The following is a 24,129-nucleotide window of genomic DNA, read 5'->3' as shown; positions in this document are numbered from 1 at the left end:
GTATCTTAAACTAGGTAGGGACACTTAAGGGTTCATTTTATTATTTTCCAGATAATAACTCCATATATTATATATACTCCTTTGTATGTATAATGTAGTTCACATTTTTAATGTAAAATAGATCTATGTGTTTTTCAGCCATTTTTAGTTGTTAAAGTATTGTTTCTTTAAATAATTGCTAAAATTTATTGAGCTTTCACTACTTACCTGAGGTTGTGCTCGGCTCTTTATGTGTATTATCTATATTAATCCTCACAGCAGGTCCTTGAGATAAGAACTATTTCTATGTGGACTTCATATACATGTAAATGTAAGCTTAGAGAAGTAATTTGCCCAAGGTGACAAAAGTAGTAAATAGTGGATCCGGTATTAATCTGACTACATAGCCTAAATCAGAACGAGTATATACCATCTTTAAAAATGACACAGTCCTGAGATTGGTCAGTAGACCTATGTTATACAATCTTTGGGAATAGGCTGTATCAAAGCAGAATGTATACACTTGCTGTTGGCTTTCCTCTCCTAAGAAACACTGACCAGAGTTGAGTCTTTCAGTGATATATTCAAATATCCTCACTAAAAGACTGCTTAAAATCCCTCTTGACTGTAATCATGTTGGATCCTACTTTTTACTCCATTAGTTATTTGTGCATTTTTGTCATCGTATTCAATTTTTATACATTTAAATCAATTTTCATGATGTGAAACATTTAGTTGATTGATTCCAAAATCAAAATTATGAAACACAGTAATTCAGAGAAGTCTTAGTTGTATCCCTGTCACCTCCTTCCCCTTCTCTCCCTTCCTTTAAAAGGAGAACTAATTTTTATTAGTTTTTAGTTTATCTTTCCATGGTTTCCTTTTACAAATACATTATTTCCCGAGGCACTTGGGTGGCTCAGTTAAGCATCTGACTCTTAGCTAAGGTCTTGATCTCAGGTTTATGAATTCAAGCCTCACTGGGAATGAAGCCTACTTATAAAACAATAAAAAAAAATACATACTTCCTATTCCTCCCTTTCTCTTTTTGTGTAATGGTGGCATACACAATATACACACAGATTCATTCTGATTTAGCTATTTTTTTATACAGACGCATTCTAAGAGGAAAGTAAGTTTCTAAAGAAAAGTAAATTTGTTCCCTGTTTTCAAGGAGTTTCAATTTTAAGAAAAATTAAGAGACTCAGGTTGTAGTTCTTTTTCTGCTAATAACGCTCCATGTGATTCTTGGAAAATTACACTATTAATTCATATCATAGTTTCCCCATGTGTAAAAAAGAAAGGAGAGTCCTATCCATCTCCAATAAAACATGCCACAATAATGTCTGAGTTGTGGATGATGATGCGCATCATGCTTTAGTTAGCTATTACAAGGGTTCACAATGTTGCCCCAAAATATGCTCCTTTAGCATATTGATTATTTTGAATTAAAGGTCCCTGAGAAACAGCCAATGCAAAAAGAATACTCTGACTTTCCTCTCCCCTCCTGAAAGCAGAAGATTAATCTGACATGTAAAAGTTACCCTGTCTGTACCAGGAGGGTAGAAACCATCCTTATCATCAGACAGGGAATTTAGGACTAATAAGGCTATATGAACAAATCTTGTTACTTCTTCACCATTTTATTATCCTCAGACCAATTTCTTTGCTTTGTCAGTTCTTCATACATTTCTTGTTTCTTTGTCTAAAAAGTATCATGGCTTCCTGCTTTTGGTCACTCTTTGAGTCTCATTCCCTTGTGAGACTCCCCTACATACACATATAATTAAAATTGTTTTTCTCTTGTTAATCCATTTTTTATTATGGGGCAGGGGGGAGATGTCACCGTCAAGAACCCAGAAAGATAGAGGGAAAAAGTATATTTCCTCCTCTACAATATCTGACAACTGCAATGCTTTAATGTTTTTATTATGATGAGCTGATTTTCATTTTTTCTCACTTTCCACATCCTTCAGAGGTAAAGTCTGTAGAAAAGAACTTTAGTTGACTCAAACATGGCATTAGCAAAGAAATGAGAATGGACATTTTGTTCATGTTTAGGGTAGTTTTTATTTATGAAAGAGTACTGAACATTTTACCCACTGTAATCATTACCAGTATGTTTAAAAATGACTACTAGGGCACAAAGCACTAAAACAATCCATTCTAAGCACTTTAGACAGGATGCCCAGTAATACTCAGCATTAGGCTGATGTATGAATAAACATTGTAATGACGTAAATAAGGAGAAAGGTAGCATGTTTAATTCAAGTAGATTCAAGGAATTGATGATCAATGTTGGACATTTTTAGGAGCAATATAAGTGGTTATTTGGTAAACAAAGTAAATACATTTCTTGTGGCTGATTCTCTTTAATAGAAATGCATACTTTAATATTATTTCCAATAATACTTTTGTGAACAAAATAGGTCTATTAGGTCTCAAATCTGAAATTCTCTGGGTTACTGAACTACAGTGGGGCATTGCCTTCAAGGGTTTTTATAATTGGTTTGGAGAAGCACATCAAATCACAGTAATAACCTCATGCTGTATGATTACATATCCGCTCAATTTGCTTTTCTCTCTCTCTTTCCCTCTCTCTCATAAGACTTCCATGTGAATAGAAAAAGTTTATTTTGAGTGGTCAGGTATCACCTAATATTTCAGGATTTAAAGCTTTTCAAAAATATTTAATCCATTCTTATTCCTATTTTCTGTCATCAAGAAATTGGAAGTAATAGACTCTCTTCTTAAGATATCAGACATATGTTTTTTATCTTATTTTGATTTTTTTAAAGATTTTATTTATTTATTAATTAGAGACACTGAGAAAGAGGCAGAGACATAGGCAGAGAGAGAAGCAGGCTCCCTGTGGGGAGCCTGATGTGGGGACTTGATCCCAGGACCCCAGGATCATGACCTGAGCTGAAGGCAGATGCTCAACGATGGAGTCCTCCAGACATCCCAGACGTGTGTTTTTTTAAATTCAGTATTAGGAAAACATAGGGATATTTCAGATAAAGATAATTCTTCAGAGAATGACTACCTCGAGAAAATACTCCCCCCCCCCTTTTTTTTTGTTAGGAGAACATCACTGGACTACAAATAATCATTCTTCCACTAGGAGCTATTTCTTGCATTTAGCTCACTCTGTGTTCAGCTTATGCTGTTATAGTTTCATAATAGGGTTTTGTTTTTCTGATAATATTCCATTTGATCAGATGGAAGCCTAAGACACTTGTTTTGTGTTGGAAACCTGTGCTGGGGAGGGATGAGAGATCTGCACTGCTCAGAGCTGAAGGTGATCCAAGAAACAGAATCTGGAGTGAAACCAAAATGAAAAGCCAGAGAAATCATGTGATCAAAATGTCAATTCAAAAAGCAAGATAAGAACATCTAGTTCTGGGTGGAATGGAGTAGTATGAGGCTGACCAATGCTTCCTTCAAGAACAACTACAAATACTATTTAACATATAGATTCATTCACTTAAAGACATCAGCCAGTTGCTGAATTAAAGAAGACAAGAATGGCTAAATTTCTCAAGAGGACAGAACTTCAGCTCATTGTCAATCTAGGGTGACTTTTTCCTTTGGGACATATGCAGATTTGAAGAGATTGGCAATCTGAGATTTTTCCCAGACAGCGGTGGGAAAGAAAAGCCCACAGAGATTTTAATGGTCTTGTGGGGCTGCAGAATGTTATTAGAGGCTTAGGGACCTCAAACACACAGTCTCTCAAGACATTTGCTAATTTCTGAGGCTATGAGGGCAAGTGTTTAAAAACCTAAGCATAAAAACTCTGAAACACAAAGTAACATTTGTTTTTCATGGACTTCTGGGAAACAAAGAGTAGACTTTAGGACTTGGAAGCTAAGCCAAAACCTCTGAAAATCAGAGGAAGTTTTCCACTGTTTCATAATGCTGAAGGGACAACAGTTAGATCCTGTAAACAGTAAACACACCACCAAGCATTCAGTTGGAAACCCTGAAGGACAACACCTCAATAACAAACCAGAGGTATGCTAAATCTTACCAATACTAAAAATCAGTCTCAACTCAGCTCAGTATCTGATTATCTTAAGATAATTAGTCACAATTTCATTTGCCTAGCAGAGGAAAAGATGAACCCACGTGAAGGAAGAAAAAGTCATTTTGGGGTAGCCCGGGTGGCTAAGTGGTTTAGCACTGCCTTCAGCCCAGGGCGTGATCCTGGAGACCTGGGATCAAGTCCCACGTCGGGCTTGGAGTGAAACCAAAATGAAAAGCATGGAGCCTACTTCTCCCTCTGCCTGTGTCTCTGCCTCTCTCTCTCTCTCTCTCTCTCTGTGCCTATCATGAATAAATAAATAAAATCTTTTAAAAAAAAAGAGGTCATTTGGAGGTACATAATTTTTATATACAATGACCAGCATTCAAAGAAAAATTTCTAGACATGCTGTGTGTGAGTCAGGACCATATTATGAAAACCAAAAGAAAAAATATTCAGTAGAAATAGCACCACAGGTGATACAGATACTGCATTTAGTAGACAAGGACTTTAAAATAACTGTGATTAATATGTTCAAGAATATATAGAAAATATTTTTTTCAGAGAAAATAAATGTTAAAATGGAGAATTTTCAGAGAATTTTATTTTATTTATTTTATTTATTTTTTTTGAGAATTTTAATCTCTAAAAAGGATCCAATGAAAACTTTAGAATTTTAAAATACATATGATATTTTGTTTAGTAGAGATTAGACACAGAAGACAGGATCAATGAACTGGAAGAATGACCAATAAAAAAACATCCAAACTGAAGCATAGAGCAAATAGGAATGGAAAATAATAGAAAAACCACAAGAGATATGTGGGACACAGCAAAAAGTATTAATACATATAATATGAAACCCTAGAAAGACAGGAGAAAATGAGGCAGAAATACTCAAAGATATAAAAGCCAAGAATTTTCCTAATTTGAAAAATGATATCAACACACAAAATCATGACATTCTGGCACAGATTCAAGAATAAACCATAAGCAACATAAATATAAAGAAAACCATACTGAGGCACATCATGATAAAACTGCTTTATTTTTTTTTAAGATGTTATTTATTTATTCATGAGAGACACAGAGAGAGGCAGAGACACAGGCAGAGGGAAAAGGAGAAGCAGGCTCCTCGCAAGGAGCCAGATCAGGAATTCCAGGATCATGCCCTGGGCTGAAAGTAGATGCTCAACCACTGAGCTCAGCATCCCAATAAAACTACTTTAAACCAAGAGCAAGTCAAGGGAAAGAATCTAGGTACATAGCAAAGGCCAGAAACTAGAAAAGGCTGTCTGAACAACAAAAAAAGATGATTACCCGGAAGCTCCACCGGGTGGTACACTTAGCAGACTATTTCAGAGATGAAGGTGAAAGCTCTTGAGAACAGGACAGGATAACCTTGAGCTTTACTCTTAGTTCACTTATGTTAAGAAGCCTAAAAACCATGATAAAATCCCGAGCAAGTTTCACACTAATTAATTTGAGTCACAACCAGTTTTCTATTATATCCAATAAATTAATTTATATAACGTATTGTTTGAGAAACACTTTAAGTTTCAGGAAGTGTTTGCTATTTGCTGGGTATCCTAAAGATCGAGGACTACTATCCCTGTTTCTCTCAGTAGTCCAGCCTCAGAAAATCTAGGCTAAAGAAGGGAAGATCTAGAGTATAGGAGTATTGCCTAGGGGGCACTTTCTCCCTTTCTCTCTCTTTATAAGTGTAAATCAGAAATTCTATAAGGGATGGTGAGAAGTGGGCCAGTAATTGCATATTAAATGGCTCTCCACGTATTTCTATACCCCTAATTAAGAGCTACTTCTCTATATGGATGCAAATGAATCATCCAGGAATCCTATTAAAATGCAGATTCCATTCAATAGTTCTGGGGAGGGACCTGGGATTCTGTATTTCTAACAAACTGCTAAGTGATGCTTGTGCACAGATGATTTTAAGAAACAAGGTTTTAGGTAAATTCAAAAATAACCTAAAAATAGGCCACTCCAGCTGTTAACTGTGAGCAGTTTTAAGATAGAGTATTTGAAGTTCTCCTAAGGAGAGAGAGGGGTGCCCAGTGGTTGTACTTTCGAAGTGTTTCCTAAAGTATATTCTGAACACTAACTACTTTTGTAGTTGCAAAAGATGTTACTGTGTGCTTTCTAGAACTAAACAGATCCATGGTCAGATAAGTTTGGGAAGCATTTGTTTACTTTTCTCCCCTCTAGGAGATTCACAATGCACATTTGCATTTTAATGATTCTGGACTACTTGCCATAGGGAAATGTGTTTAACCTGCTAACTCATTTATTTAACTATTAACATTCTGAGAAACAGGTGTTCCATGGAACCAACTTTGGGAAATGTAGCCATACACTACAGTAGTAGTTTTCAAACTGTGGTCTGTATCGGAATTAGCCAGAGAGCTGACACAGATGCCACAGCTTGCTGAAGTAGGACAGGTCCTAAGCCTTTGTAGTTTCACCAAATTCCCCAGGTGATCATAATTCCCACCAATGTTTGAGAATCACTGCTATAGAGTAATCTCAGAAGAATTTGTGGGGATCCCTGGGTGGCTCAGCGGTTTAGTGCCTGCCTTCATTTGGCCCGGGGCGTGATCCTGGAGTCCTGGGATGGAGTCCCACGTTGGGTGGTCTGCATGGAGCCTGCTTCTCCCTCTGCCTATGTCTCTGCCTCTCTCTCTCTGCCTCTCATGAACAAATAAATTTTAAAAAATCTTTTTTTTAAAAAAAAAAAAAAAGAAGAATTTGTTACCATCTGGGGTCACGGAGCTACCTGTGAGCTCAGCTTCCATCTTGCAGAAACCTATGCTATCCGGGGGAAGACCAGTATCAGCTATGAACTACTGTCATCTGAGAAAGAACATTCAGACCACATGAAGCACTCAAAGATTCCTCTCTCTCTATTCCACATACTGGAGGGAGTCTTCCAAGTCTCTTTTCCTATTTTGTAACCTCCCAGTCAACAGAGAGGGAGCTACTCCTTAGCTCTGCTCTAGATCAGATCTCCTAAGAAGAGTTCTTTCTAGAACCAACTCATTTGTTCATTGAACAAATCTTCGTCAATCAGGATCTGGTTGTATTCAGTGAAAAAAGACAGGCAAGGCACTCCCATGAGGCAGGGGCAGCGGGCAGCCATTCAACAAGTAAACAAATAATTTCAGATAGTAATCCATGTCATGAAGAAGATAAATAGTGTCACAGGGGAGAATGACTGAATCAGGGATTCTGTTTACATACTGTGGTCCTGGAAGACTGCAAAAGCCCTAAGGCCAGTCAGGGTAATGTGGACACCATTCCAGAGGCCGACAGTGACTGAGATTGGCCTTGATGGTTCAGAAAACTTCACCAGTCACTTCGAATATATGTGGTCAGGAGGCAGCCTATATCCCTTGTATGTACTACAGTGATTGGCTTGTACAGAGGCCCAATGAATAAGGTGAAATGGCTGGTTGGATGGATGCATTCCTAGATGTGTAGTTAATTCTAGTGATTTCGCAGACAGGCAAACGTGGCTTGTATATTACACAAGTGAAACAAAATTATTTCCCAGGTCTCACTGGTCCTCGTGCCTTCTACCCCTATGACTCTGCTCAGACTTCCTAAAATGCTCTCCTTTCTTCTGTCACTCCCGATCTGACTCATCCTTCAGATGCCACTTCCTCTTTGATCCTCCCCAGCTGGAAGAAAATGTACGTTCTCACTGTTCTTTCCTTTTTCTTTTTTCTTTCTTTCTCTCTTTTTTTCTTTTAACATATCTGACGGCACTGATGCTCACATACTCTGCAAACACTCATTACTGAAGACCCATTCTGTACCAGGGACTGCACTTGGCACTGGGGACATACTGGGGATAAAAGATGTAGACATGGCCTCTTGTTCATGGAATGACGAACTAGGGAAGGAGGCAGGTGTGAGTCAAGGAATCACATTATTAGGTCTAAAGAGGCACTTGGGATTAGTCCTACTGGGGAAAGGTACGTGGTGTTTTAAGAGTTACAAGACTGCCTTGGGGAAGTGACAATTCACCTGGAATCTGAAGGCTGAGTAGAAATTAACCAGGTGGAGAAGAAAAAGAAGAGCATTCCAGGCAGAGGGCATAATCTGCTATAACTGCTGTGTAGGGGGAGGGCAGGGTATTTGAGGGCTCTGGAAGGAAGCCAGTGGCTGGTGAGGGGCAAGTCAGCACTGAGGAGGAACTAGAGGAAATAGGAGAGGGAGGCCAGAGTCAGAGCACAAAGGCAAGCTTGGGGCATTGTTCTGCATCCCCACTCATTTGCCATCCCCCCACCTCAAACTTCTTTGTGTTTATGCTAGGGTGTCCCTCCCCAGTAGAAATCCGCTTCCCTCCATTAGCCCTGTGTTTAGGATTATATAAAAAATTTCAGCTATGCTGTCAAGTTACAGGTAGATTTAAATAGGGATAAAATCAAAAGGGTGCATTCTTGAGAATGAGGGAAATGGACACCCTTGCCTTGAACAAAGACAAGGGATTGAGATATATAAAATCACCTATTTCTGTGATATACCCAGTAAGGTAAATGTAGTGCCCCTCTCTCATCAGTCTGCGAACTACCAATTTGAAGTGTCTAAAAATGTGGGCGGTAAACTCTGACAGATCTGAAACTGGAATTTCTTGCCAAGCTGGGCTGGCTCTGTTACAAGGAGGATATCAAGAATTTACAAAGTGGTGATATTTATATCCCCCCACAGCAGCTTGCATTAAAGAGGTGCAATCGTTGATAATAAATATTAAACTGAATTTTAGGACATTGGGAACCATTGTGTGACCAACAAATGCACAGACTTAGGGCCATTTTCTGGGACTCTTTCAAGGAGATGGCACAATGTAGTGAAAAGAACACAGGATGAGATTCGGGAAGATGGTATTCTGGGTCTCACTCTGGCTTTGTCATGAAGGAGCTCTTGGGCCCTGGACAACATTTCCCAACAATTACAAGCCCCACCTTCATTTATGTAAAATATGGTGAAGTCACAGTCTTAAGTATTGTCAGGAGGCAAAAGTCAAGTATCATTAAAACCACCTGAAAAATGCTTGAGGAAGGCAGCACGATAATGGAGCCTGATATACTACATGTTCTCTCTAATTCCCTCCCAACCCCAACATTGGACAGCATCACTGTTGACTCAACTGAACACGAGATGAAGGGCTGGCTTGCATTCAGGGGCTCTGTTGTAACCAAAAAAGCATACCTTCTCTTTAAACACTAAAACCACATTCAGTGAGGTGAGATGCTTCTCAAGAAGCCCATGGTCCCCACTGAAGGAAGAATGCCAAGTGTCTATTTCCCATTTTCCCTGTTTCTGCATGTGCTAAAAGGAGAAAATGATACCTCCTCATCCCTACCCACTTCAAAAGCATTTTATGAGGTTAAACTGTGGAAACAAGTCACTGGAGATTTCACAAAGTCCAAGTCAGTGAAGGAAAATTTCCAAAATCAGTTTGTCACATCAATATTGTTTGACGCAGCCAACATTTACAATAATAGAGTCTCAGCACATATGATAGAACCCCAGGGCTCAGTGTTCTTTGAGGAATCCAGTCTGATTCCCTACCCAAAGCTGAATCCCATCAACCACAAAGTGACGGGAAGCTCACTTTTCAAAAGGTGACCTACTTTGTGTTGCACTTATTTTTCATTCAATGACTTAATGTCTGCTCTTGTAGAACTTTCACTGGCTGATTTTAGTAGTGCCTCGTGTAACTACACGAAATAAATATTCTTACATGTGGCAGCACTTCAGATATTCAGGGATAGCAATCATGTCTCCTCTTCCCACAGGGCAGGGGTACCAAAACTCTCATTCAACATCCCCAACACCTGCCTCCCTATATACAAAACTTATCAGTGTCCCCACTACAGTGTGGGCAGTAGAGCTAGGCCTGCCTATATGTGAGTTTCCTCTAAGAGAAAAACTTGCTTCTTGGAATGGCTTAAAATGTCTTAAAATAATGGCTACAAATGCAGAGTAAACACATCATAGCGCTACATAGTAAAGATCCTTTTTTCTTTTTAAATAAAGAGTGAGGGTGTGTGTGTCAGGGAGAAGGGGAGAGGGAAGGGGAGAGAGAGAATCTCAGGCCGACTTCGCTGCTGAGCGCAGAGCCTGATATGGGGCTCTATCTCACAACCCTGAGATCAACACCTGAGTCAAAATCAAAAGTTGGATGCTCAACTGACTGTGCTACCGAGGCATCCTAAAGATCTTTTTCTTAAATGAAAATTTCAGATGTGTCCATTTTATTGATATAGAGCATGGACAGAAAGGAATGAAAAAAAGTTCACCACTTTAATTCCATACACATAAGAAAAATCCAGTTTCTAAAGCTCTCCCTCATTTAAATTTTGAAGTTGTTCCAGGGCTTGCATTTGGGCCTGCATGTATACCATCCTGGAATTCATTTTTTAAGGATCCAGCCTAAAAAGAATCAAGATACTGGGATTTATTTATGTTTTCTAATGCCCAGAGATAATTGAGAATGTTACACTTATTTTTCAAGAATATTATAACCTGGTGAATCCAGCAACTTTAACAGGAATACGTGTAAGAACAGATATCTCCCTAAAAGCTCTAAATGGTCCTAAACGAAAGGCATCCCCCAAATTTTCCTAATTCCATGGTTCTTAAAAGACCAATGGCTGAGTAACCTACCAGTGATACACAGTATTTCTCTCCATTATCTATTGTAATCACTCTCTGGGTCTTGCAATGACTGACATGTATAGCCTATATAAGCTGGGATATACACTGTGAAATCTGTTCATGGTTTTTGCTAAGAGTTGCCAAGTTTAAAAATAGAGTGTAGGAAAATTACTCATAGTGTGGAGGAAGATGGGAGAAAAGCACCAAATGGGCTTTTAATGAGGACTTCTCAGTGTGAACATATGTAAAAAGAACTTTTAGATATAGGCATTGTGATAAATAAAAATGATCATGCTAAGTTCTCAAGAAAGATTATAGGTACAAGGGCATGGTGATTTTATGTACAGTGAGCAGCTTATTCACGATAAACCATTTTGTTTCCTGTTAATGGACCGACACACTTGGCTCCCAAGAAACATTTCAACTGGACAAAACATACCAACACATTATTCATAAATATAGCTTTATTATTATAATATTTATTTCATAATCTAAAAACTTTTTCTTTTCAATTCTGGGAAAAGAACATTCCAACTTCCATACAACTGATCTACCCTGCAGAATGCTGGAAAACAGTGTCTAAGCAACCTGAATTTTGCAGTTGAAAATCTATAACCTAGTTTGGGAAGAAAGAATGAAAGACCAGTTCAAAGAAAGATTTCTTCCTTACAAAACAAATAATAAAATTAGATCCATTCTTCAGTTTAGCCTTGAACATGTTTTCCCAGAAACTTTGGTAATTTCTTCAAAAATCAACTCGCAGGCTGACTGCCCATGTGGACAAAAAATATATATATATTTAAAAATAAGACCCAAGTGAGACATGGTACATGGCTCAGGCCATGGCATGTAAGTGGAATATTCCTTAGAGTGAGCCAGCTCCCATGTTTCAACAGCAAATTTATGTCTCTAAGGAAGATACATTTCCTTATATGAAGGTGAGAATACATTTCCTTATATGAAGGTGAGAATTTAGTTGGAATTAAAAAGAACTTTTTAATATAGTAACTCTTAAAATCATTTGTCTTGGGTAATGTATATAGAGTAGATATGACATTATGGTGCTTTCTGAAGATCACGGAGTACCACTGTCAAAGAGGGCTGTCATGCCCTCTAGGCATATTAAATAAAAACTGAAAATGTGGGTTACATTAAATAAAACAAAAAAAAAATCTGGCTATACCACCTTTAAAAACAAGTTGTTGTCATTGCACACACATGTTACGGGACAAAGGGCATGCAATACAACTAACAAGTCAATTTTTTAGTATGTAAAAGGCTAGAGTGCAATCATGGTATAAACATCAATAATAAATAACTTTGTAGGAGACTAACTCTCCAAATAAATAATTGTAACATTACAATTTTTACAATGTTAGCCTAAACAGTGATATTCACTTCACAGCAATGTTTTTTCCCCACTTGATAGTTACCTATACACCATATGAATGGCCCACCCCTGTGAGCCAGATGTCAAAGCGAAGGTCAAAAATCAACATTTTCACTATGATAGGTTCAAAATGTTTGTATAATGATAAGTTACACTTTTCAGTTTACTGGCATTTTAATAACTGCTTAATACCTATTTTTTATGATTGATAATCTGATGCTTATTGCAATAACAATCATCCTACTAATGTTAATTAAGTTACAGTTTTAATTTTCAAAATAAGAGAATTCAACTTACATGAACTAACGTATATAGTTTAAAAACCACCCACCACAAACACACACCTTTTGCAGGAGTATTTAAAAATAAATTATTAATATACTCAACATATATATTTTGTGTTATATATATATGTATACATTTGTGGACATAACTACTCTGTTTTCCAGAAGGATGTCAGCACTTGTAAACTCTACAGAAGACCTGATGATATTGTTAACATTAAAAAAAAAATGGAAATTCATTCTTGAAGAAAATCATAAAGCAGAAGGTTCTTAACAGATGGTTCTTTGTGGAAACAAAGGCTATTTTAGGGAGGGAGAGGAGGACAGTCTCAGACTGTGGATCCCACATGCACCGTTTGTTTCAGAAACTACTTTAGAAAGCAGTGTACAGTGAACGCTTCACACACCTGGTTGAAAGGTAAGGATGTATATTTAGTCATCAAAGGGCACAGGAGCAGTGGGAGGTGGAAAAATGAGACCAGCAAGTGGATAGTCATGCCTACAGCCCATAGAGGCTGTTGCTACTACCAGGGAAGCAGATCTTGGGAAAGGGCTGAGTAACATCTGCCATGTTTCCAGGCTGGCTCATGATACACTAGACGTGCCATCCACCAGTGCTCCGGCCCTGCAGACCTGCAACTGGTGATGGGCGCTGATCAAAGACTTTTAAGATTTTAAGGTTTTTAGGGGGGTTTTCTGCGCCAACCACAGGTAACACTAACAGCTCTGAAGATAGAGGCTGCAGCTCAGTCTTGGGGTGCAGAATGGTCAGCTGAAGGAGAGCAGAGGCGCCCCAAAGCCAGAATAAACATACATCCAGACAATCAACAAACCTGAATCAAACTAACTAGGAATGAGAACTGAAGTCTAACAAAACGAGTCCTGGAAGCAACCCAGACATTGAAAGCTCGATTAACCAGAATACTTGGGGAAACAGGAATCCTTATTTTGGATGCTTTCAAAATAACTGAGGGCAAAGTTAAAAGTTATTACTATTTCACTGCTATTAAGAGAATTTTGCATTCCCATCCTTTGCCCCACAAGTTAGGGAGCAGCAGACACAGAAGACTTTTCTCCTCGTGTCTGAATCTTGTGTGGCCCCTGCACAGAACCCCAGATGCAGAAACTACTGGAGAGTGGTCAATTTATTTAACAACTTGGGAGCTTTCTTTTATTAAAATTTTGGGAGAAGACTTTTCATTTTTTTCCTCAAATCTTTCTATAATCTGCCTCTTGCTTCTAAAAGGAGCCTATAAATAATTTTAGGAGCCTATAATAAATTTCTGGTTCCCCAAGATTCCCCTTTCAAAAATTCTGGTTAATCCAGGTGCCTGTATGGATGTGAAATAAATGTGTTATGCCCTTCTTTTTCCCAATGTGTCTTACTATGGGATGCATCCAAAAGGGCATTGTTGGCTCCCAGAACAACATTCTGCAAAGCCCAGCAATGGTAGTCCAGGGCCACGACCCTTTCAGATGATGTTCACAATTGCTGTTGGCTTTTTTTTGGCCACTTTGGGCCTGATGTTGCCTTTCCGGCTAAAACCCAGAGGCTCCCCTTTCTTCGATGGTCTGCAGAGTTCTCTTGGGGACTCAGCCTGTTCATGAATGGACTTAGCAGGCTGCATGCTGGTTCTGTCATCCTTGGCTTTTCTCAGGTAGCTCCTTCCTTTTGGATGAAAATGGGTCTTGAGATCAACGTGGTTGCACACAGGATGTGGGTGCCCTCTACTTCTACAGACAGTTGAGCAGAAGGAGATGAGCAGAAAGAAAGATTTTGTTTAGAACCTTAAAAGAAAAAAAAAAAAAAAACCATCCATGGCACAATCACTCCTGCACACTAGAGTGACAATAATGCTGCCAGTATTATACCAATAAAAGTTGGTATTTTTCTTTCAAATAGTCCTGTGGTCTTCCTGAAATGAACTCATGATGCCACATTCCCAGGAGGATATTACTGTTTCTATTACCAGTGACCAAACTGAGACACTGAAAATGTAAGGGACTATCCAAGATAATACATACAGCTGGTCTGTGGAAAAGATGAGACTCGAATCCAAACCTCTTGACTCTTTAAGTGATTATACGTAGTAGTAGTAGTAGTAGTAGTAGTAGTAGTAGTAATAGTAGTAGAACAACTATAAAATGTGATTCCTAGCATAAATTTATACATATATTTATATTATATATACCTAATATAGTATACTACATTAATACTACTACACAGCTATTATGATTACACTACACCCCAATAAGAGAAAGTTCCACTACAAGATACTGTGAAAATACTCCTGCACAACTATCATTACTGCCATATACTAACAGGCTATTAGCATAGTTAAAAGTTGTATCCACAATTTACAAAATTGGGTACCTGGGCAGGTAAGGTACATTTTCATCTGAGACTCTCAAATCCATTTATAATACAGATATTATATATAAAACATAACAGGAAAATACATTATGCAAACATTATCAAATGGCCCAAGTATAAAAAGATATACATACAGGCATTTGGGTTTCCTATTTGATGAGATATCTGTAAGCTGAAGGAAAACAAATAAGAAAAAACATTACTTCCCTTGAAGGTTGGATTTGGCTTTAAAAATCTTTCTCACTCGTGTTTAAGAAACCATTCCCATTAAAGGAAGCCAGGGATTGTTATCAGTAGCATGCCCATGGCACCTTCCACTGGGGCCAGGGAACAAGAACATCTCCTGCTCAGCCTCTGCTTCTTCAGGGAGCCTCTGTAGCTCCCTGTTCTGAGATTTCCAAGAAGCCTTTATCAGTAGATCTAAAAAATTTCAAAATGTCAAAGAGCCCTCTAATGGAGCAACATTTAAAGAAATATGTCTTTTAAAACTAGACTGATATGCCATTATTTCTTGATTCATTCAGGCGGCATGTGAAGCTAATTTACTACAGCTGTGGTTGGTCACAGTGTATCAACTAAAGGGAAAATTGGCATAAAATGTTTATTGCCTAAAATACATCATTTCTAAAGTGGGAGCATATGAGGACCAACTCCACAACTGTCCCTGAGGCCATCTATCATTGAGATTACTTTCCACTCCCAATAAAGTATCTGCATGCACTTTTGTGGCTGGGCTCAAATATCATTTGCAGAACAAATTGGTAAATATCATTTTGTGAGCCAGATGTCACCGTTCACTTTAGAGGCAAAGCCAGTGAATTCCCAACCTTTTCAGTTCCTGACCTCCCTCATATAGCCTTCACTATAAGAATTGCTGCCACATCAGCAAACAGACCAACAGAAGAGGATGCTAAAGAATATGTGTAGAGGGATCCCTGGGTGGCGCAGTGGTTTGGCGCCTGCCTTTGGCCCAGGGCGTGATCCTGGAGACCCCGGATCGAATCCCACATCGGGCTCCCGGTGCATGGAGCCTGCTTCTCCCTCTGCCTATGTCTCTGCCTCTCTCTCTCTCTCTGTGTGACTATCATAAATAAATAAAAATTAAAAAAAAAAAAAAAAGAATATGTGTAGAAAGGGCCACTCTGGTATTGGGGCCCCATGTGGCCAAGATATGAGTCCTTCTTTATTCAAATAATCAGAGAAACCAGGCTCAGCATAATGGGGTCACTCTCCCAGGTCTTCTGCCTGCAGCTCGAGCTTGAGTCAGCAGCAAGTCAGAAAGAAGTTTTCCTAAACCAACTTTTGAGGCTCATGTCCTCAGAAAGGCAAGATGAGATAAGCTTTATTGCGGACCTTGTTCCCACTGGCTAGATTCAACAGGAGATGAATAAAGGTGGACAGAAAAAGGCACCTTCCTTATAGAAGGGTCCTGAGGTCATGCAATACACAAAGAACTTGGGACAGATGGCTCAGGCAAACATCAGGCTGGCGGTTTCTGGAAAGCCCAAAGGTACCAGCATTTCCATCTTCCCGCTGTGGCCCCACGACCACCAATAAGGGTTTCTCAGCTGGGCTCCCTGAAAGGACTTTAGTATGTATATATGTAAACTGTGTTTAAAAAAAAAAAAGGTTTAGAGAGTTTTTCTTCCTTTAAAAGTTGCTTTTTAAAATTATTCCTGCTTTTTGGTCAGCCCAGGCGGTTCAGTGGTTTAGCGCTGCCTTCAGCCCAGGGTGTGATCCCGGAGATCTGGGATTGAGTCTCACGTCGGGCTCCCTGCATGGAACCTGCTTCTCCCACTGCCTGTGTCTCTGCCTCTCTCTCTGTGTGTGTCTCTCATGAATAAATAAATAAAATCTTTAAAAAGAAAAATAAATAAAATTATTCCTGCTTTTTAAAATTATTCTTAAGGCATAACAATTTTTTCACTTTATGTATGTATATAAGCATGCAGTTTGATGATGTGTTGCATATGTATATATAATACTCTTTGGAATTTTATGTAAAGTTAAGTGTGTGTGTGTGTGTGTGTGTGTGTGTGTTTATATGCATATACATACTTTCCTCCCTGGGGAAAAAGCCAACAATGTTATCAAATGTTCAAAGAAGTCCCCAACTTCCAAAATGCTTTGAGAACCAAAACTTTGGTGCCTTTGAATGTCACTGATGGACCCTGCTGAGACCTCAGGAAATTAGAAGAGTTTACTGTGTATTACTGAAAAGGAAATGTACAAATAAATACGGGTAAAGATGAATCAGAAACCCCACCTTATACACGTATATACAGATACCATAACTTGGGCAGGTGTGTATGTCACACACTGGCTAAAATGTTGACCATATAACCACCACAATTAACCCTAAAAACAACCCTAGGAGGTAAGCACTGTCATCCCCATTCTACAGATGTAGAAAGTGAGGCCGAAGAGTTAAGTAGCTGGTTTGATACTGAAATGCTTTACCAGTTTTTGAGCTGGGCTTCAAACCCAAGTTAGCACATTCTAAGTCTGAGCAAGACTTCACTCTGCCCTGCCTCCTTGAAGAGTGTGTGTTTGTGTAAGAGCCAGCATGTTCGTACAAAAAAGTTAAATGGAATCTGTGGCTGGATTAGAATTTCTCCAGTGATCCTACAGATCATGAGGCTGGGGTAGGGTGGAGCCTCATGTGCCCTCCTCCCTGTGAACACAAGAGGCCACTGTTCCTTCTTGTCCCATAGCCTTAGGCAGATGGAAACCCCCGTCCCCCTGTCCCCCTTAGCTTACCTCCCCCTGCCTCTACTTTCTCTTAGTCCAAATACTTTGTATGAGGATAGAGATCAAGAGAGTCCTTAAGGAAGATTCTGGGTTGGAAGAATATAAGTAAGTGCACTGAGAGCCAAAGTGAGTACAAATATGGGGTCTCCAGTTGCTCCAGGGTGGAGACACTGGACACCCAGTCCTCCTTTCACCTCCCCTCTATGTATTTTAGCAGTGCTGTTACTCAACTGCTGGGACCAAAATCTTGAATTCATTCTTGATTCCTCCCTTTCCTTCACCTGCTAAAACTGAATCCTTCAGCAAGTCCAACTGGTTTAGTTTACGCTATCCCCAGGATCTATCCTGTGCCCACCATTTCTCTCTGCCTCCACTCTCCCCAAGCGGCCATCCCCTGCCACACCATAGTGGCCTTCTAACCTGTCTCTCAGTCCTGCAACCCTCTAGGGTATTCCCCACTCACCAGCCAGAGTGATTTTGCTAAACACAGATCCCCTCCAGCTTTCAACCTTCCAATGGCTTCCCTCTATGCTCTGCAACCCATTTAAGCTCCTTCTGTGATTCAGAAGCCCTGCCACAATCTAGAGCCTTCCTGCATCTCTGACTTCAGCTTGTTACTCGAATGTGCCAAGCTTGTCCCCTCCTAAGCCACTTCCCAATTTTCACTGAGCCGTCGAGGTCCTCTTATGCAGCTCCCAGTCCCAATGTAGCCTCCTCTGCAAGGCTTCTCCTGATCACGGAGGGATAGTGGGCCACTCTCACACATCCTCTTACTTCTTTCTTTACAGGGGTTGAGATCATCCTAGTTATGTGCTGCCTTGTTTCTGGTGGCACTGCCCTTCCTCACTGAGGGCAGGGGCCTCACCCACCCCATTTGCCCTGAGCCCTCAGTACCCAGTCGGGGCTGTGTCCCCAGTAAATACATATGGAACGCATGGCCGCTAGCCCCGAGTTAGCAACCTGCAAGAAATGAATGCAACACTTAAAATAAGATTACCCAAGCTGTTTCATAGCCTTCCCTTTGAGCAGTTCAGTGCATGATTCAGGCAGATGGGATATTAGGTCACTTTATGTCTAATTCGACAGCATTTTTCAGAGCATAAAGACAAATATCTGAGTAAGCATGTTACATTTTTAGAAATCAGCCAGGTGAAAAAAGAACACAAATGCTCAAGGGAATTAAGGGGGAAAATACAGATGCCGAAACATCATTGCAGAAAAGGCACTAAATGTGAGGGGGAGTTTTGCTAAGGCATAAAACAATCTTAAAGCTAGAACACACTTTGGAAAGAAGCAACTCATACATCAATCTAGAAATTTCAGTGCTGTCTGGAGGTGGTAATAAGAAAAAGAGGGAAGAGGGCAGACAGTGATTCTGCAGTGCAGCCTTAGGGGAGATGAAGAGCCAGCCCAAGCTGAGGATGGCTTCCAAGCTGTCGTGGGCTGCAGCGTGGAGGCTATGGGTCAGAACACCTTGCTCCAACTTGGGGCACACTGGGGCAAGGAGCTCTCCTGGGAAGGGCTGAGGATCCAGAAGCTAGGGCTGCTCAGGGCTCTGTGCCCTCACTAAGCTGGGCCAAGTCAGTCAACAAAGCAATGATTCCAAGCTTTTCCTGCTAAAAGATCCAAGTTCTTCTGTCTGTGGACAGCCACAGCAACCCTGGGAGGCCAGACTTAGCACTTGCATTACATCAAAGACACTGTTTCCAATTTCATAGATGCATCTATACTATTAAGATTAAAGAGATGGAGGATAAGGGAGTAGTGGTCTGAGGGTCTGTAGACTACATGGTCACGTGCGATGCTATTGTCCAAAGAGGAGCTTGGAGGACTTCCATGAACATGGGGAAGATGTGTCTCCACTCAATCCTTTCAGAAACAATGAGCCTCATTTTCAGTCTTCTCAGGGCAATGTATCCTCCCGACAACAGTCATACAGTCCATCTCATGTGGCGTGACCGTGTCCTACTCACAGACAGCTCTCACTTCTACATTCCCCACAATCATCTTAACTGCATTGTACTTTATTTCAATTAGTCCATTCTTCCTCAGGTAGATCACGTCTGATGAAGGCAGATTGTGTCACTTTTGGGACATAGGAAGCATAAACATAAATATGGACTAATTTCCTGCTGTATATGTATGTATGGATGTATGTGTACATGTGTGTCTGTTTATCTATGTGTCTATGTGTATACTTGTGTGCACTGCGTGCGTTCAGGCACACACACACATATAACCTCGTATATACACAGCTGACTAGAAGAGCGGAGAACCGTCCAACTTTTGACGGTGTGTACCATCTGGTGAAAATAATCATTGGCAATGTCTCTTAAAAGATGCTTAATTTTCAAGCTGGAAAAATAAGCTGAGCAGAGGAAAACAAGCACAGAAATATAAATAAGAGAGAATGAATATGCTGCTTCTCTTCGTCCTTGCCTTCCACTGCTTTCTCCCTTTCTTTAAGATCCTCTTGTCTTGGTACAGTAGAATTTTACCCATTTCTTAGCTCTGGGTTATCTGTAAGCCTAAAACTTAATAATGCTACACTTTTAGAATTCTTAACCAAATCAGGTGATGATCAGAGAATTTAGGAGGCCAAGATGCTAGCGAGCATCTAGTCCAACTGCTTTATTTTATAGAAGAATTATAGGCCCAGGAAGACGAGGAGTAGGGTTGGAATGATCTGGAAGCCAGGCCTTTTCACCTCACATTAGGCTCCATGATCTCATGCCACACTCCCTCCTGATAGAGAGCAGGGTGGGAAGAAGGCAGAAAGGAGTTCAGAGTATCCCTCTAGCCATAGTTAGTTATGACTGGACTCACAGTTTCCCAAGGAGATGAGAGAAAAATCGAGGAAGAAAGTATAAGCTCCCTCTCCGGAGACCACGAACACCAACAGGAAAATAATAAACATGTCACTGTGGCTGAAACTGCTTTGATTACAGTTACTGGAACCTCACAGAGGTAACAAACTTATTTCTTTCCAGTCTACTTTTGTTCCTGACTGGAAAGTTCTAGAGTTCCTGCTGCCACACTGCATGGAGTGTACATTACAGTACGGTTATATAACACTTCTTCACTTCTTCTTCCCCCCCCTCCCCATTTTTTTCCTGTTGTCTATCTGTCCCTCCCACCTTCCTTCCTTTATCTGCCTGCTTTTCATCTCATTCTTTCTTTTTTAATCTTGTTTCCGTTCAATCTTGGCTTCCAGAATGCTCAAACTAAACATTTTAATCAACCAGTAGCAATTTTACCAACATTTTGGCTAGCATAAATGTTTCCTATTTTTCTTTTCCTTATGTGTACAGTCCATTTGGGGGGGAAGTAAAAGAATCATTTTAGAATCTTTTGGGGAAGGGCTAAGCGTAAGTAAAGTTGAAGAGATCATGAAAATGTTAAAAATAAACCACTGTGGGGTTTCAAAAATCCTTTGTTTGGCTTTGTTGCTGATATCAAAAAAATTGTTTGGAGGGTTCATCTCCCTCATTTGGGCGTGGTTATTTGTATCTCTCCCCACCCCCAAAGAGACCAGGGAATCTTGATCAAGCTACTTAGTAGCATCTGGACCTTCAGCCATATTCACGGTTCTTATCTGGACTCTCAGGTGTTTCTTAGGTCTCTGAAATAACATATAAAATTGTATACAAAAATGTATTATAGAACTGCCACCTGTGAAATTTTCTAAGAATTTCTGAAAATCTACTTAAAGAATGTTTCACCTATAAAGTCTATCACATAGTGCCATCCTTCCCCTTAAGGAAAAAAAAGAGGTACGTGGTTAGATTTTGCTGTTACAAGGAAAGGCCAAAGCTTTCTTAAGATTCTCCTGAAGAGCTCCAGAACAGGCTAATTCCTTCCAATCTACTTGAGCACCCAGGTCGAGACCGATGAGTTCTTTGGCCACTTCTAATACTGTTAATCTATAATATAAAACTATTTCTACCTATCCATCTTGGTGTGGAGTGGCAGGGCAAAGACAACTGTGCATCACGGATTTTGCTTATTTCCCATGTCCTGGATTCACTTGCATCACTTCATACCATAGGCATGGCCGGTGCTGTGCTTTCAAATGAGGTCTAGAAGGTTCCTGCAAGTCACTCCCCAGCTCCCCTTTCCTGGGTCCTTGACCCCATCGGTCTCATCCTACCCAAGGCCTGCACGCCTGGTGGCTGGGCCTGCGTGACTTACCACGTGCTCACTGATGTCTCGGCAGAGGCCGGCGGACTGCTGGCTCTGATAGTACTCTAACTGCTTTTCCGCCAGTTCTACCCGTTGCAACAGATTCTCAATAAAGTCCTGGAGCCGAGCTTTCCCTTGAACCTCCTTCTCAGCTGCTGCTTCCAGGAAATGGTTGAATGTAACAACTTCTCTGCAAGGCAAAAATGTCAGAACACAAGGTGGAGAAATCAGACAGGCATTCATTAATTTGACACATATTTATTGAGTGCTTACTACATGTGGGGCACTGTCCTTGGCTGGGCGCTCGCAGCATTGGCGAAACACATGAAGTTACATTGCAGTGATTACATTTGGAGGTTACATTTCGGTAGAAAGAGTCATTATCAAGTACAGAAATAAATATCTATGTCAGTGATGATAAGCACTAAGGAAAAAACTGAAATTGGGTGCAAGAGAACAGAACTGGTAACAGAGGAAGGGAAAGTGTGAACGGTGTTTTAGAAAGAGGTCAGGATGGAGAAACGTGAACAGATTTCTGCTGAAAGGAGGCAAGGAATAAGCCAGGCAGATTCCTGGATAGAGCAGGCCAGGCCTTCGCGGGACACACCGATGGTGGGATGCGTGGTTGGAGCACGGCAGGCAAGAGGAGGATGGTAGGCGGGGGCGTGCGGCCACCCCAGATTTTCTTACAAATGACATGGGAAGCCATTGGCTGCTTCTGAGAAAAGTTCTGACTTTCATTTTAAAAGTCTAGCTGTTGGGTGAGAAGAGAGCACAGGGAGGGAAGGTATGGAAACAAAGGCCATGCTGAGCACTGAAGGGCATAAAATGAGTCACCTTGTCCAACTGTGTCTTTTTGAGCTAAAAGTGAAACAGCCCAAGAAATGCCATCCTGAGGTAGACCTCGGGTCTGTGGGAAAGCTATTTTAGCTGAAAGAGGAGAATCAATGTGCAGGCTATCCTTCCCCCCCCAAAAAAGTTGAGCAGAATACCTCAAACAATATGCCTTTACCTACATAATTCATTCTGAGTCACAAATCCAGACATTTTAATCACTGTATTAGAATTTTATATCTCGTTATTCCTAACGCACATATGAAAATAATACTTTCCCAATTTATAATGAAAGCAACTCTTTATAAAAATTTAAATGCATTAGAAATATTAAGAAGAAAATACCATCTGAAAACCCATTATCCTGAGACAACCATCTGTAACAGTTTGGTAGCCATTCTCATGAGCAACTTCTACAAACACACATATGCACAGGTGCGTGCCCTTTTTCTCAGGCCAAGCATCAGGTCATCAGCATGACCTATCATCACAACTCTGCATCCAGTTCTCAATAAGAAATTATGAGGATCCTTTCAGCCTTTCCCTTTGTATGTTTTGCCATGCCCACCCGGGGTAATGAATTCCATCATTTTACTACCTGGTGGATATAGTGTTCCTTTTATAGGTCTTCAGAATCTCTCTTGATCGTCAAGGAGGAGCACTCCCTCCTTTTTCTGGCCATGTTCAACTTACACAGAACCAAGATTCTAAGGACTGCTCATTATCCTCGCAGACTCTTTCATTTCAGATTAAGAAATCCTATTTTAAAAAAATCTAATCTCATCCTGGGGTCCTGGGATTGAGTCCTGCAACAGGTTCCCTCTGCCTGTCTCTTGTCTCTCTGTGTCTCTCATGAATAAATAAATAAAATCTTAAAAAAAAAAAAATCTAACCTCATGCAGTTGTTCTAGATAGTTGATGAAATCCATTGCCTTCTGTGTACCTTCCACTTAGCTCCATAATTTCTGGAGAGCAGAACTTCAGGTAAGTCTGACTCGTGAAATTTTGCAAAAGGTTTCCGTAAAATAGCTGGTAGTAGTTTCCAGCTCCTTTTTTCTACACAACTAGTCAGTGACTCACTTTTACAATTAGTTGTGATTTTTTTTCTCTCACAAATGTCACACTTGGCTATGCGGAAACTTTTCAGACACTTCCTACAGAGTCAAACGTCTCTGCAAAACCTTGGAAAATTATATATTTATAAAAATAGAAAAGAGACTGGTTCTGACATGATTCATCACAGATTGCTTATTATACTAGCCCCTTTTTTTTTCTAGTTTCCTTTCCAGGATCAAACCTAAACCCCAATCCCATAATAATTCTATTCCTTCTCAGTAGCTAAGAAATATTCACATAAAAGAAATGAATCCTTTTGGAAAACAGTTTTTCTCCCTTCATCAAGTCTCAAGTTTATTTCCAGATGTTTCCGTATGAGCCCTAAGTGGAAGACGTGCACTTTCCAAACTGTTGAAGCCACAGACACCAGCCAATTTTCAAGCTCTATCATCATAGAGCTTTGATCTGCCTCCTAAGTAACTTTAAATGAGAGCAAAATAATGGAGAGTCCGTCCGGGTGCTACATCCAGCATGCTACATGCTACATCCACTCATGCTCTGAGGAACA

At 40.1% G+C, this 24,129-nt stretch overlaps 1 protein-coding gene across 6 annotated transcripts in view; it reads right to left on the bottom strand.

Annotated features, from left to right (window-relative positions):
• Positions 1 to 24,129, bottom strand: part of ZNF365 (zinc finger protein 365) — a 115,843-nt gene that overhangs the window by 79,865 nt on the left and 11,849 nt on the right. For 3 of the 6 annotated variants that reach the window (XR_012029438.1, XR_012029439.1, XM_072823229.1), the window contains exon 3: positions 21,681 to 21,861. Coding sequence is in view for 4 of the 6 variants with exons in the window: in XM_072823229.1 (XP_072679330.1) it covers positions 21,681 to 21,861 (181 nt within the window). In the remaining 2 variants the exon portion in view is untranslated. Of the gene's footprint in view, positions 1 to 11,136; positions 14,153 to 14,872; positions 14,911 to 21,680; positions 21,862 to 24,129 lie in introns of those variants that run through there. The other 3 variants (XM_072823231.1, XM_072823228.1, XM_072823230.1) reach the window with 3 other exon arrangements.

Source organism: Canis lupus, chromosome 4 (genome assembly GCF_048164855.1).
Source record: "Canis lupus baileyi chromosome 4, mCanLup2.hap1, whole genome shotgun sequence".
NCBI classification, from domain to species: Eukaryota; Metazoa; Chordata; class Mammalia; order Carnivora; family Canidae; genus Canis; species Canis lupus.
The sequence above is the reverse complement of the archived record's forward strand: the minus strand, read 5'-3'. Positions and strand labels throughout refer to the sequence as shown.